This window comes from Chiloscyllium plagiosum, chromosome 2 (assembly GCF_004010195.1).
Source record: "Chiloscyllium plagiosum isolate BGI_BamShark_2017 chromosome 2, ASM401019v2, whole genome shotgun sequence".
NCBI classification, from domain to species: domain Eukaryota; kingdom Metazoa; phylum Chordata; class Chondrichthyes; order Orectolobiformes; family Hemiscylliidae; genus Chiloscyllium; species Chiloscyllium plagiosum.
In genome coordinates, this window is record NC_057711.1 from 121556361 (window position 1) to 121571196 (window position 14836).

General features: G+C 41.8%; 1 protein-coding gene across 2 annotated transcripts in view; it reads left to right on the plus strand.

The window, feature by feature from the left end:
- LOC122563665 (ADAMTS-like protein 1) overlaps nucleotides 1-14836 on the plus strand; it is a 561186-nt gene that overhangs the window by 263326 nt on the left and 283024 nt on the right. Inside the window, exon 1 of one of the 2 annotated variants that reach the window (XM_043717714.1) lies at nucleotides 14567-14644. The exons of the other annotated variant lie outside the window; for it this stretch is intronic. Coding sequence (XP_043573649.1) covers nucleotides 14582-14644 — 63 coding nt within the window. The 5' untranslated portion in view covers nucleotides 14567-14581. Of the gene's footprint in view, nucleotides 1-14566; nucleotides 14645-14836 lie in introns of those variants that run through there. 2 annotated transcript variants of the gene reach the window in all.

Here is a 14836-nt window from a genome sequence, read left to right on the forward strand (position 1 = left end):
GGTGCTCTTCCTCCAACCATCGTTTTGTTGTGGTCTGGCGATGGAGGAGTCCAAAGACCTGCATATCCTTGGTGGAGTGGGAGGGGGAGTTGAAATGTTGAGCCACAGGGTGGTTGGGTTGGTTGGTCCGGGTGTCCCAGAGGCTCATATAGATGAGCTAGTCAGTTGGGCTGAACAATAGCAGATGGAATTTAATCCTGAAAAGTGTGAAGTTATGTGTTTGGGAGGACTAACAAGGCAAGGGAGTACATGTTGAATGGTAGAGACCATGGTAAGTACAGAGGATTAGAAGAACCTAGGTATGCATGTCCATAGATCCTTGAAGGCAGCAGGTCAGATAAGTAAAGTAGTTAAAAGGTCTATGGGATACTTTATTAGTCAAGGTATTGAATTCAAAAGCAAGGGGATTATGATGAAGATGTATATAATGTTAGTTAGACCACAATTGGTGTATTACGTATAGTTCTGATCATCGCGTTATAATAGAGATGTAAATGTACTGGAGAAGGTGCAGAAGAGATTTGATTTAATTTGATTTGATTTATTGTTGTTACATGTGACCAAGTATGAAGAAAAGTATTGCTGTGCGGCAGTCCAGGCTCATCATAACATACAGGGACATACAGATCATAGAATGTTTAGACAATAGACAATAGACAATAGGTGCAGGAGTAGGCCATTCTGCCCTTTGAGCCTGCACCACCATTTATTATGATCATGGCTGATCATCCTCAATCAGTTTAGACGGAATGAGGCTTACAGGGCTGTGGCTGCACAGGAGGTGCACAAAATCAAGATCAACATTAGATTTCAAATTAGAGAGGTCCATTCAGCAGTATTATAACAGCAAAGAAGAAGCATTATATGTGTTTAAGCTTCTGTATCTTCTGTCTGACAGAAGAGGTTGAAAGAGAGTATAACCAGGGTGGGAGGGGTCTTTGATGATGTTGGCTACCTTTCCACAGCAACAAGAAGTGTAGATGCAGTCCGTGGATGGGAGGTTGACTTGCTTGATGGTCTGGGCTATGTTCACAACTTTCTGTATTTTCTTACAGTCCTAGGCAGAGCAGTTGCCATACCAAGCAGTGATACACCCCGATAGAATGCTTTCTATAGTGCATCTGTAAAAGTTGGTGAGGATCCTTATGGACATGCTGAATTTTCTTCACCTCCGCGGAAGAGGCAGTGTTGTTGTGCAGGTTCACCAGGATGTTCCCTGGGCTGGAATGATTCAGCTATGACTAGAGACAAAATAGGTTTGGGTTGTTTTCCTTAGAGCATAAAAGGCTCTTAGAGCAGAGGGGACATCTTATAAGGTGCACAAAGTTCTGAGAGGCATAGATATGGCAGATCATGGACTCATAGATGTCTACAGTACAGAAAAAAGCCATATGACCCTTTGGACCTGCACCAGTCAAAACAATCGCTTAACTATTCTAATCCTATTTTCGGGAATTTAGCCCATAGACTTGTATGTTTTGGCAGTGCAAGCAAATGTCTAACAACTACTCAAATGTTATGAGGGTTTCAGCCTTTGCCACCCTTATAGGCAGTAAGTTCCAGATTCCCATCACCCTCTGAAAAAAAGTCCTCACATCCCATCTAAACCTTCTGCCCTTTAACTTAAATTATGCCCCCGATCATTAATCCCTCCACCAAGGGGAATGTTTCTTCCTGTCTACCCTGTCTGTGCCCCTTATAACTTTCTACATCTCAATCTTTGGATAGGGTCCAATATGCAAAACTGATAGCGAAGGTAAGAGCCCTTGGGATTCAAGTAAGTTTAGCTAATTGGATCCAGAAGTTTCACTTTTGAGTAGTGGAATCAATAATCAAGGGCTCAGCGATGAGGTAAGGAGCATGAGATTTAGAGGGAATTTAAGAAAAAAATGTTCACCCAGAGAGTTGTAGGCGTCCCTTCCTAAAATGGTGGTAGAGGCCAGGACCCTGAAGACATGTAACAATTACTTAGATGAAACATTGTAGCATACAAGGCTACAAGCCAAGTTCTGAAAATTTGAGATTGATTCGATGAATATTTGATGACCTCCATGGACTTGATGGGCTGAAAGTTTTCTATCCATGTTATATATAGATGTGCATGCCACAACCTTATTACTGGGTATGCTTGATCTTTTACTGCAGTGTGTCTCTTAATATAACCATGATATTTCATGTGAGGGTAAAACATCTTCCATTCTTCTGTTAATTTTTGTTAAGTGTGAAGTTGAGATGTTATTAGGAACAGGTTGGAATCAGGATTTGAGATTACAATCAGATCAGCAATGAATCATAGAATTATAGAATCCCTGCAGTCTGGAAGCAAGCTATTCTGCCCAACAAGTCCACTTTGACTCACCGCCCCCCCCCCCCCCCCCCCACTCTACCTGTAACCCTGCATTTCCCATGGCTTATCCATCTAGCCTGCACATCCCTGGACACTATGGGCAATTTAGCATGGCCACACCACCTACCCTGTACATCTTTGGACTGTGGGAGAAAGCTGGAGGAAACCCAAACAGGCACGGGGAGAATGTACAAATGCCACACTGACAGTCATCCAAGTCTGGAATCGAACCTGGGTCCCTGGTGCTGTGAGGCAGCCGTGCTAGCCACTGAGTCACTGTGCCACCCAATCTTATTGAATGACAGAGGATGCTCAAGTGGCTGAATTGCTTTTCCTGCCCCAAAACATTTGTTTGTATGTGTCTATCCCTACAATGTACCTTATTTCAAGTCCACACTTTCTGTTAATTGCCTACAAAATTCTTATACAACAAACTAGTGACTTCACCAAGTAGCATTGTCAAACCCAAGCTAAACCCAAACTCACTTCACATCCAATCCTAATATCAGTGGTTTTCAAAAGTCTTTCATTGATCAGTCTAGGTTTTCAAGTGAGATAAAAGATGTTAATACATTCAACAAACTAGTTCTCTAAAGCGGTAAGTACTTGAAATCAAAAGTTCAGCAGATTCCTAGACTGCACGGTAGTTCTGGATTGCCTATCAATCATGGGATTTTTAGAGTTGTGATTGAAAATCAGGTGTAACATCTGTAAACTTTACATTCTGATTGTCAGGGTTTTTAAAATTGAATTAGACAAGAGTAGAAAATAGCATTCATAGTTTATTTTTACCAGTTTTCCAGCAAAGGAGCTTTACTTTCCACTAAGAATACATCTGAGATATTTGAATAGTTAGATTGTAGTTATTAGCAGACCTGTTTGCTCCCACTGTAATGTGCACTTAGTACTGTCAGATCCAGCCTATGGTGAATGCTGTAACATTCAGGGGATAGTTTTAAGGAGTTGTTACATTTGCAGTTGCAACTGCTGGTTGCTATATTTAACAGTTCCAAAATATTAGTTGCATTCAACAACGTTTGGGCATACGGGTTTTCAGTTGGCCATTCAAAACAATACAAGGGCCACTGAAGAAACATAAAATAAATTTGACATTGTTATTAATATTTTTATTATTATGAAGAAGTTTGACTTTCTAATGCCTTTAAGTTGTCCCTTTGTACAACCATTGAAACCATTGTTGTTGAGGTAATGGCATATCCATTTGTTTTCAGTAAGGTGTGCAGACTAAGTATCATTATGGCTTTTTATAAATCTTAATTTACACTACTTATTAAAATATATGGTCATTTTAGTCAATCAGAATGAATTGTCAAAATTATTCGAATAGATTGCACTCTGCTCCTGCTCCTATTTCTTGTGTTCACTCCACTGTTTGCTTGCTGTTAATGGAATATTGTTACTCAGCACTCAAATATTTTTAACAAGATTCACCATTTAGGTCAGACTGTCCTGTTAGTATTGTTGCTCCTCTATGTGTTTGAGAGTGTATAGTAAAACTTTTAAAAAATAGTTTGTAACATATCAAGAAGAAGATGAAAAGATTTTTATTTAGTTTTTCTATTATTAACATCTGTGCATCATTTTAGATGTCATAAACTGCTTTCACTGATGAAAGAGCATGTCACATGAAATTAAAGAAATGCCAGGAGAGCATCCAGACCCAAATTAAAGATAAACTGACATTTCTGGGGGATCAATCCCTTTGCAGATATTTATCTGCACCTAAATCAAAAGAAACAGTCATGGATAAAATGTTGGGATTCAGCACAATCCTTTTTTTAAACATTTACAGTTGGCAGCTTTTCAATGAGGCCTGAAAAGGTTTGAGTGATTCCTGTGTATGGCTAACAGAATTTAATAATTTCAGTCATTTCCCACATAGATGACATTCTACAATCTGGTGGAAACAGAAGGGTTAATGGTCTCCTGAATTGCTATTCAGTTTATTAAATATTAGTATGGTAATTTTCTAAGTTTCTATTTTGTAAGAAGAGATGAAAAACTTTAGTGTTGTTAGGAGCATTGGGGCGTGTGAGGTTATCATCTTTTTCACAGAAATTGTACATTATTTATTTCAATATGCAAAAGTGGGGTGATAATGTGAAACACTGGAAAATGCACTGAGGCAGAGGAACGCTGTATAAACCCTTGTCAGAATGAAAGATGATCTTTCTATTTTGTCAAGAAATTCCATTACTACATATATAAATAGAGATCATTTATTTGCAATGCTTAGAAAAATAAAAAGTTACAAGAGTTTATTGTTCATAAAATAACATTTAATTCAGTTGTGAATTTTGCTGAGCTGTCGTCATTGCATCTTAACTAGTCAGATTAGTTTTAAAGACCAGAGATATTTCAATTTACTTGCATTTAACATCCTCTTTGACCAGATCAGATATCACTTTGTTCTGAAAATGCAAATATTTGATTCACTGGCTGTGTAGTACAGTAGAAGTCATGGTTCCATGAAGATTTGGAATTATCTCATTATCAGGCAGATCCAGAACCCTTGCTGTCCCTAGTTACTGTTTTTATTACTTTATTCTTTCACAAGGCGTAGTCATTGCTGGTTAGGGCAGCATATGTTGCCCATCCGAGTAGAGGTCACCAGACCCGAAACGTGAACTCTGATCTCTTTTTACAAATGCTGCCAGATCTGATGAGCTTTTCCAACAACTTCTGTTTTTGTTTCTGATTTACAGAGTCCACAATTCTTTCAGTTTCGATATTGCCCATCTGTAAGGTGGTGCTGAGCACATTATAGAAGTGCTGTAGTTTATGTTCTGGGAATATCCAGAGTGCTGTTAGGGCAGGGTTTTCAGGATTTTGACCCAGTGACAGTGAAGAAATAGTGACATAGTTCCAAGCCAGAATGATGTGTTGCTCAGTTGGGAACTTGCTGGTGTTCCCTTGCATCTAGTGCCCTTGTCAGTCTAACTGGTAGAGGTTGTGGGAAGATGTTGTTGAAGGAGCCTTGGTGAGTGTGCCTTTGAGATGGTGAGGAGAAAGTGAGTCTGCAGATGCTGGAGCCCTTGTCAGTCTAACTGGTAGAGGTTGTGGGAAGATGTTGTTGAAGGAGCCTTGGTGAGTGTGCCTTTGAGATGGTGAACAATGGTGGCAAAGCCAGTGAATATTGAAGGTGGTGAATGAGGTGCCAGTCAAGTAGAAAGCTTCACTTCGAATAATGTCAAGCACCTTGACTATTGTTGGAACTGCAGTTTTCCAGGCAAATTGAGAGTATTACATCATGTTCTTAAGTTGTGCCTTGTGGATGGTGTACAGGCATTTGGGACTAAGGAAGTGAATTACTTGCCATAAGATTTCTATACTCTGACTTGCCCTTATCGCTGTAGTATGCGCAAAGTGATGCAATTCAGTTTCCAGTCAAGGGCACCCCAAAATGTTGACAGTTGAGATGCAGCAATAGTCAGGGGGAGATGCAATGTCAGGGGGAGATGGTTTGATTCTCTTGGTTGGAGTTGGGTGCAGCCTGGCACTCATGTACTGCAAGGATTACTTGCAACTTATCAGCCTAAGCATAGATGTTGCCTTCTTGAGCATATGAGAAGTCATGATTGGTGTGATCAGTGAACATCCCCACTACTGATCATATGAAGCATGGAATGGCATTTATAAAGCAATTAAAGATGATTGGGCCAAAGCCCTGAGGAAGTTCTGCAGTGATATCCTTGTACTCTGATGACTGATCTCCAACAACCACAAAAATCTTCCTTTCTGTTAGATATCTTTCCATCTGGTGGAATGTTTCCTCCTAATTATTACTGATTCTGATTTTCCTTTGTCCCCCTGATGCCGTACTTATTCAGTGCTACTTTAATGCAAAGGGCAGTCACACTGACCGCATAAGATTTGATTAGATTAGATTCCCTATAGTGTGGAAACAGGCCCTTTGGCCCAAACCTACCCTCCGAAGAATAATCCACCCACACCCATTTCCCTCTGACTAATGCACCTAACACTATGGGTGATTTAGCATGGCCAATTCACCTGCCCTGCACATCTTTGGATTGTGGGAGGAAACCGGAGCACCCAAAGGAAACCTACGCAGATACTGGAAGAATGTGCAAACTCCACATAGTCGCCCGAGGCTGGAATTGAACCTGGTACCCTGGTGCTGTGAGGCAGCAGTGCTAACCACTGAGCCGCCATGCAAGGTTGCACATCCTCCCCATGTCTGCGTGGATTTCCTCCGGGTGCTCTGGTTTCCTCCCACAGTCCAAAGATGTGCAGGGCAGGTGAATTGGCCGTGCTAAATTGCCAATAGTGTTAGGTGCATTAGTTTCCTCTTTTGTCAATATTTGACAGCCATGATTTGGATATGCCAGTGTTGGACAGGAGTGGACAAAGTCAGAAATCACATGATACCAGATAATAGTCCAATAGGTTTATTTGAAATCGCAAACTTTTGGAACACTGCTTCTTCATCAGGTGAAGTCTGGTCAAGGCTGTAATAAGGTCAGGAACTGAATTGCCCTGGCAGAAACTAACCGAACATCAGTGAGCAGGTCATTGTTGAGCAAACTCTGAGTGACAGTCCTGTCATTAACCATTTGCATCATTTTTCTGGCTGGGTTAGATTTGTCTTAATTTGACTGAACAGGACTTACCTGGACAGTTTCCACAATGTCAGTAGATGTCAGTGCTATAGCTCTACATGAACAGCTTGGCTGGGGCTGTAGCTTGTTCTGGAGTAGTAATACTATTGCTGGATTTTGTCAGGTCCCATTGCCTTTGCAGTATCTTATGCCTTTGACTATTTGCTGATGTCATGCTGAGTGAATCGAATTGGCTGAAGACTGTCATCTGTGATGGTGGGAGGAGGTGGAAATGGAACATACACCGGACATGTCTATTTGAAAGATGGTTACAAATGCTTTTGCCTTGCCTTTTATACTGATGTGCTGGGCTGCCCTAACTTTGAGGACAGGGATGTTTCTTGCTTAATTGTCCTTCTTCTGACCAGACTGTAGCAGGGCTGCAGAGCTTAGCTGTGATCCGTTAGTTGTAGGATTGCTTAACTCTTTTTATCGCATGCTGCTTCCAATGTTTGCATGTAAGAAATAATCCAGTGTTGTAACTTCTTTGTGTTAGTGTCTCACCTTTCACTCTCCCTGGACTGTACCTGACATGCCTAACTGCACTGAGCTAATTTTTTTTCCCCTATGTTGGTGAAAATAGTAGAGTGGGGATTATGCCAGGTTACACATTGCAGTTAAATACAACTCCTCTGCTGCTAATGGTCCACAGCACCTCAGAGATGCCCAGATTTGAGTTACTAGATTTGTTTAAATCCTATCTCATTTGGCTTGATGGTGGTGTCACACAACATGATGGACGGTATCCTCAACATGAAGATTTGTCTCCACAAGGACTGAGTGGTGGTCACTCATGGTATTGACATATTTATAGCAACAGGTTGTTGGTGAGAATGAAGTTAATTAGGATTTCCCCTCTTACTGGTTCCTAAACCGTTGACCGCAAACATAAAATTCTGGCACAAACCCTGCAGATGATAAGGAAGATTTTTCAGAGTCAGCAGGGTTTGTGTTGGTCCTTTTGAGTGGAAGAGTGTATTTCTGGAAAAGCACAGCCAGTCAGGCAGCATCAAGGAGCAGGAGAGTTGATGTTTTGAGCATAAGCCCTTCATCAGAAATGAGGCTTGTGGACCAAGGGGACTGTGAGATAAATGGGAAGGGGACAGGGCTGGGGGGGAAGGAAACTGGGAATATGATAGGTAGATGAAGGTGGGGGTGAAAGTGATAGGTCAGAGAGGATGGTGCAGCAGATAGGTGGGATGAAGTTGGACAGGTAGGACAATTTAAGCTGGTGCTGACTTGGGAGTTTGGGACTTGGATAAGGTTGGGGGAGGAGAAATGAGGAAATAGGTGAAATCTGCATTGATCCATGTGGTTGCAGGGTCCCAAGGCGAAAGATAAGGCATTCTTCTTCCAGGCGTCAGGTGGTTTGGGTTTGGGGATAGAGGAGGCCCGGGACCTGCATGTCCTTGGCAGAGTGGGAGGGCGAGTTAAAGTGTTCAGCTACAGGATGGTGGGGTTGGTTGGTGCGGGTGTCCCAGAGATGTTCTCTGAAACGATCTGCAAGTTGGTTTGTCTTCCCAATATAAAGGAGACCATATCGGATGCAACAGATGCAGTAGATGACACTGGTGGAAATGGGTACATTTTTGTCAGATGTGGAAGGATCCTTTGTGGTCTTGGACGGAGATGAGGGGGGAGGTATGGGTGCAGGTTTGGCGGGGAGGGTGGCTTGGTGGGGTCATGGACCTGACAAGGTAGTCGCGGAGGGAATGGTCTCTCCAAAATGCAGATGGAGGTGGGGAGGGAAATATATCTCGGGGTGTTGGGATCGATTTGTAGGTGGCGGACATGGCAGAGGGTGATGAGGTATATCTGGAGGTTGGTGGGGTGAAGGTGAAGACCGGGAGGTTCTGTTCTTGTTGCAGTTGGAAGAGTGGAGTTCAAGGACGGACGTGTGGGAAGTGGAGGAGATGCACTGGAGGGCATCATCGATCACATGGGAGGGGAAATTGCGGTCTTTGTAGAAGGAGACCATCTGTGTTGTTCTATGGTGGAATTGGTCCTCCTGGGAGCAGATATAGCAGAGGCGGACGAATTGGGAATAGGAAATAGCATTTTTGCAGGAGGCAGGTTGGGAGGAGGTGTAGTCCAGTTAGCTGTGGGAGTCCATGGGTTTGTAGTGGATGTCCATGTTGAGTTGGTCACTGGAAATGGAGACAAAGAGATGCAGGAAGGGAAGGGTGGTGTCTGAGATGGTCCAGGTGAACTTGGGGTCGGGGTGGAAGGTGTTAGTGAAGTTGATGAACTATTCAACCTTCTCGTGGGAGCACAAGGTGGCACCAATACAGTCATCAAGGTAGCAGAGGAAAAGGTGGGGAATGGTGCAGGTGTAGCTGCGGAAGCTGGACTCTTCCACATACCTGATGAAGAGGCAGCATAGCTGGGGCCCATATAGTTGCCCGTGGCTACCGCTTTGATTTGGAGAAGGAGCACAAGGTGGCACCAATACAGTCATCAAGGTAGCAGAGGAAAAGGTGGGGAATGGTGCAGGTGTAGCTGCGGAAGCTGGACTGTTCCACATACCTGATGAAGAGGCAGGCATAGCTGGGGCCCATATAGTTGCCCGTGGCTACCGCTTTGATTTGGAGAAAGTGGGAGGATTGGAAGGAGAAGTTGTTGAGGGTGAGGACCAGTTCAGCCAGTTGATCGAGAGTCTCAATGGAAGGGTACTGTTTGGGTCAGCGTGAGAGGAAGAAATGGAGGGCTTGGAGGCCTTCGTCAAGGCAGATAGATGTGTACAAGGACTGGATGACAATGGGGAAGATAAGGCTTTGGGTGCTGGGGAAACAAAAGTCATGGAGGAGGTGGAGGGTGCAGGTGGTGTCCCAAACGTAGGTGGGGAGTCCCTGGGCTTAGGGGGAAAGGACAGTGTCAAGGTATGCAGAGATGAGGTCAGTGGGACAGGAGCAGGCCGAGACAATGGCCCAACTGGGGCAGTCAGGTTTGTGAATCTTTGGTAGGAGGCAGAATCAGGCAGTGCGGGGTTCACGGACAAAGAGCTTGGAGTCTGTTGATGGGAGATCCCTTGAGGTGATGAGGTTGTGTATGGTTTGAGAGATGATGGTTTGGTGATGGGAGGTGAGGTCATGGTCAAGTGTGCAGTAGGAGGAGGTGTCCACGAATAGGCACCTGGCTTCAGTCGTGTAGAGTCCGGTGTGCCACATTACCACTGCGCCCTTTTGAGTGGCTTGAGATACTTGATGGTCCATCGGGTTTCAGTTGTTGTGACTGAGTGGCTTAGTAGGCCATTTCAGAGGGCATTTAAGAATCAACCAAGTTCATGTAGGTTTGGAGTCACATATAGACCAAACCAGGTAAAAGCAGCAGCTTTCCTTCCTGAAAGGAGCAGGCAACAATTAACGGTTTCAGTGTTTCATTATTGAGATCTGCTTGTAATTCCAGATTTTCACCTATTTTATCTTTGATTGTTAGTCTAATTATATTACCACAAGATCACTCTCTCACCAGTTACTAGGTACAGAGCCAGCAGAGGTTAAAACTAAACTTATCTCCAGGCTTCTATACCTCAAAATACAAATTGAACCTGTACCTGGAGGGCCACATTATTTGGCTTCATTACTCTTTCTTGTCCATTTGATTGAGCAATGTGAATTTTTAAATGAAATCTTTATCATACTTGTTTTTATGTTGTTATTTCTGTTTATTTTCTCTCTAGCTTGCACTAGATCTTGGGCTAGTTCAACAGCATTGATTGGTATTTGATTGCTTCTATTAATTAGCTTCACTGAAGCAAGAACTCTAGCTGAGTTATTTTTTGTTCTCATTCCATTGCCTGGAAATGTAAAGCACAGTTTGATATTGCCTTTATCATTGCTTGTCATAAGATCAGGTCATTGAGCACAGGTCAGGGGCTTGACTTCAGATCCTAATGATCTATCTGCTTCAGTACTGCAATATGCAATGCAGTTACCACTGAGCTAACAACAAGCCTATAGACTCTTCAAGATATTGTTGCATGGCAATCATATATCTATGGTGCATTTTTTCCTTCCCACTAGCTTTCTAATGTCTGTACATCTCTTGCTAGCAGTTGGTGAGTTTTGTTAGACAGAAGATATATCCCTGAATTTGTTTCCAATTCTTATTTGTTATCAGCTAGCAAAATGTATGTTTTACTGAGGCCACACTGAATAATTACAGTTATATGTCTGCTCATTATCCCAAAGTAGAAAGCTTCACTTTCCCATAGCATTCCATCACATTGCCCTGCCAACAAGCAGCTGAGTGAGGTGAAAGGCTTTGAGTGACAGGCAGTCCTGTGACCTCCTAATTTAAGGTAAGTGCTTTCACACCAGTGGCCCAGGGCCACCTATTATGTGTCCTTCTACAATAAAGGCCAGCATTTCTGTCAGTGATGAGGTGTCCTTTTGTTGCCTTTTTGTTTCCCCTACCTTCCTTCCTATTCTATATTTGCAAGTAGAAGACCCTCTATCCAGTCAGATTTTACAGGTTCCCAGCATGTTACTACTGTAGCTAATACCCTCATACAGAGAGAGGCATTGCCAAGCATCCTTTTCATGACTATTCAATCTACATGAACAATTTTGAAAAGCAGGATTCCATGGTTCTGTCTCCCACTCTCCCAGTGGGAAGGTTGTAATAGAAACATGTGGTCAGCATGTGGGTGTGAAGAGCTATAGTTAATCACATCTTTTAAATAATTTGTGAATTAACTTTGATTATTCTGTCATTGGCCTGATTCTGAAAATTACTGTTCTCATGGCTATAAAACGAAGAGTGAGAAAATGTGCAATCTATTTTCTGAGGCAGTCCTATGGAAGATGTGAGTATGTAGTAGTCTGAACATCTTACAGTACTCATACTATCCTTATGAAGAAACATCAGTGGTTCCTTTCTTTTGGTTCCTCCATGACTTGGTTGAGATCTCCAGTAATGGATTTCTCTAAAAAGCACTTTTAAAAATAATCGCTAACTAATTATAGGACTATTTATTTTCAGGACCATGAGGCTGTGGGCCAAAAAGTAACCATGCTGCCTGGCATCGTGTATGTAACTAAAGAACTAGGCCTCACAATTTCTACCCAATACCTAAGTAAAATAAAACATTTCATTCTCTTTTCAGTAATCATTGGGAAATTTCTTCTCTCATCGCTTAATTAAATTAAATTGCTCTCTCAAAACTTGTTTAGCACCATTGAGAATGGTACAGTTATGATGAAAATAGAAGGTACCTCTTCCTCTGTGGGCCAGAGTTACAATTTCTAAATTCAGTTTGGTCCAATATATTATTCAAGTTCATTTGAAATTTCTGATCAATTGTAAATGTTAGCAAATTATCATTCCAATCATGAATATGCACAGGTACCCAACATTACAACCACTGTATGAATGAATATATCAAACACCATTACTAAATGCAAACACAGGAACAGCAAGGACATTGTGATCACCCCTGTGATTCTCTCAGATTGTTCTGAACAGCTTGCCTGTCCTGGTAAATTGGTATCTGTGAGCTGCACGTTGATGAAATGTGCTTTTCCAGAGATTTTGAATCAAACTACAGATTTTGGGACCTTGGTAGCTTAAAGCATGTCCACAAATACCGGAATGCTTAAAACTGGAGATGTACAAGAGGCAAGAACTAGCAGAACACTTTCATCATTGAGGGTTGCAGGGATAGATGAGATAACAAAGATGGGAAGAGGTAAGACTGTGGAGGAGTTTGGATACAAGGTTGTGAATTTTAAAATGAATTTGTCGCTTGACTGGAAATCCATTCCCATTCCTGATGAAGAGCTTATGCCTGAAACATTGACTCTCCTGCTCCTCAGATGCTGCCTGACCTACTGTGCTTTTCCAGTGCCACACTATTTGATTTTGGAAATCAATTTGGAAAACTGAGCGATAGCAAGAGAAAACAGTAAAATAATACAATCAATGGATAAGAAAAACAACTCATCTTGTATAAAAAAATTTCCATTCTAAAGAACTTGCTTTTAGCGAACTTTTGTCCTTAATGGTGTGGGGAGGTTTATTCAGTGAAATACTGAGACACATATGCAGGGAAAACCAGCCAAAGTTTCCACTCATGCTGAGCGTGAAAATGTGTGGACATTGCAATAAAACCTCTACTGTCTTCCCTGTCTACTGGTTGATAGGTACATTGATTGGGTTCACACATGTGAAGTAACGACTTGGATGAAATATTCACGGTTCATGTGGGACTGAGCATTAGAGAAGAGGAACCTTTATGGAAGGAGAAAAATGACAATGAAGGAAAGAGTTGTATAAAATGCAAACATCATTGTTAATGTACAAATGCAAGTATGACCACAATCAGGAAATTAAATAGAAAATATATTTTGAACCTTCTTTTGAAATACAAATCCAGCATATGGAAAATATGATTCTATTGTTTCCCTCATAATTCTGCCATTCAGTGAGAAAATGAGCATTGGAGAAATGCACATCTTTTAAAACTATGAGAAGTATGTCTGTGTGTCTCCATTAATAAAAGTGTGTGAAACAAAAATGCAACTTAAAATTATTAACTTTTTGCTACATTTAAATTAGTTGTGTTTATTAGGTTAATCTGTGAAAAGAAGTCTTTGAAGTGTTTAGCAGTTAATATTATTATTTAGATAGGTTTGAATTTAAGATGCAACAAAAACGAGCTAACTGTTCTGATACAATGTGAAACAGTGATCAGACCAAATTTCACATTTATTTATAACACGTTTGATCCTCCGAGATGCAGTGCATTAGCACCATCTCACCGAGGAAAGTTCTGAGCAGTTAAAATCAGCAACTACAAACTTGTCTTCAGCTGGTCATTGGTAATAAAATACACATCAACTTGATGAAAGTTATGAAAGACTGCGAAATGGACAACTTGTATCATTAGAACATTTAGAGCAGTCAAATCTGCTGCTAACAATCACTTTAATCTTAGAAGTGGCTAATGAGCTTCTTTGGTTAATACAAATGCGTTGCTGAAGGGCTGGAGAGAAAAAAAAACACTGCTTAAACACAGCAGGAGCTCAGACTGTCAGGCAAGATTGATTTTAACAGCTTTCTATTATTTTCCCTAGTGTTAGAACATGGCATAACAGAATTATACACAGGCTGCCCACTACCTGGGTGTTAGCAATACCCCTGGAGCAGCTGGCATGTCTGATTGATGACTGAAGTCACTCAAGAGTCTTGTCATGTTCAAACGAGGGGCAGTGCAGATGAGAGAGGACCCTATGGGGCAAAGGTTACTATAGCTGCGGCAGCAGTTATTGTGCCTCGTGCTCACTGATGGTCTGTTAGTCAAGCGGACTGTACACACACACGCTGCCTCCAGCTCAGGAATTTCCCCCCTCCCTTCACCGCCCCTCTTTCCTTTATTTGCATGTCTGATAAGGTAAAACCTGATTGGGCAGCCGCTGTGCCTGAATTTCCAAGTTGAGAGAAGCGTGCAGTCCGTTGTTCAGGAAGCGTGAGTGTTGCTGATGGGAGCAGAGAGACAGAGACGTAGTGTGTGAGCAGAGCCTTCTGTGAAAGTGCATAGTGGAACAGTGTGCAATTGACTCCAGATAGCAGGGACGCCAGAGCATCTCCAGTCATGGACCCATGTCATTGGACAGCAACTGCTACATTTCTTCCGATCCTGCTCTGTGTTGCGATGGTAAATTAAATCACAGTATTATTTTCCTATTTTAATTTAATTCCTGAGTTCAGTTGTCTTCAGGGGACTTTTTATTTTATCGTATCGTTTAGTTCCTGGAGTTTGGAACCAGCTTTATGCGTAGAAGAATTATTTATTTAGCATTGGTACTGTTCCATAAATGAGTGCAGGTTTTCTATTATACCTTTTAAA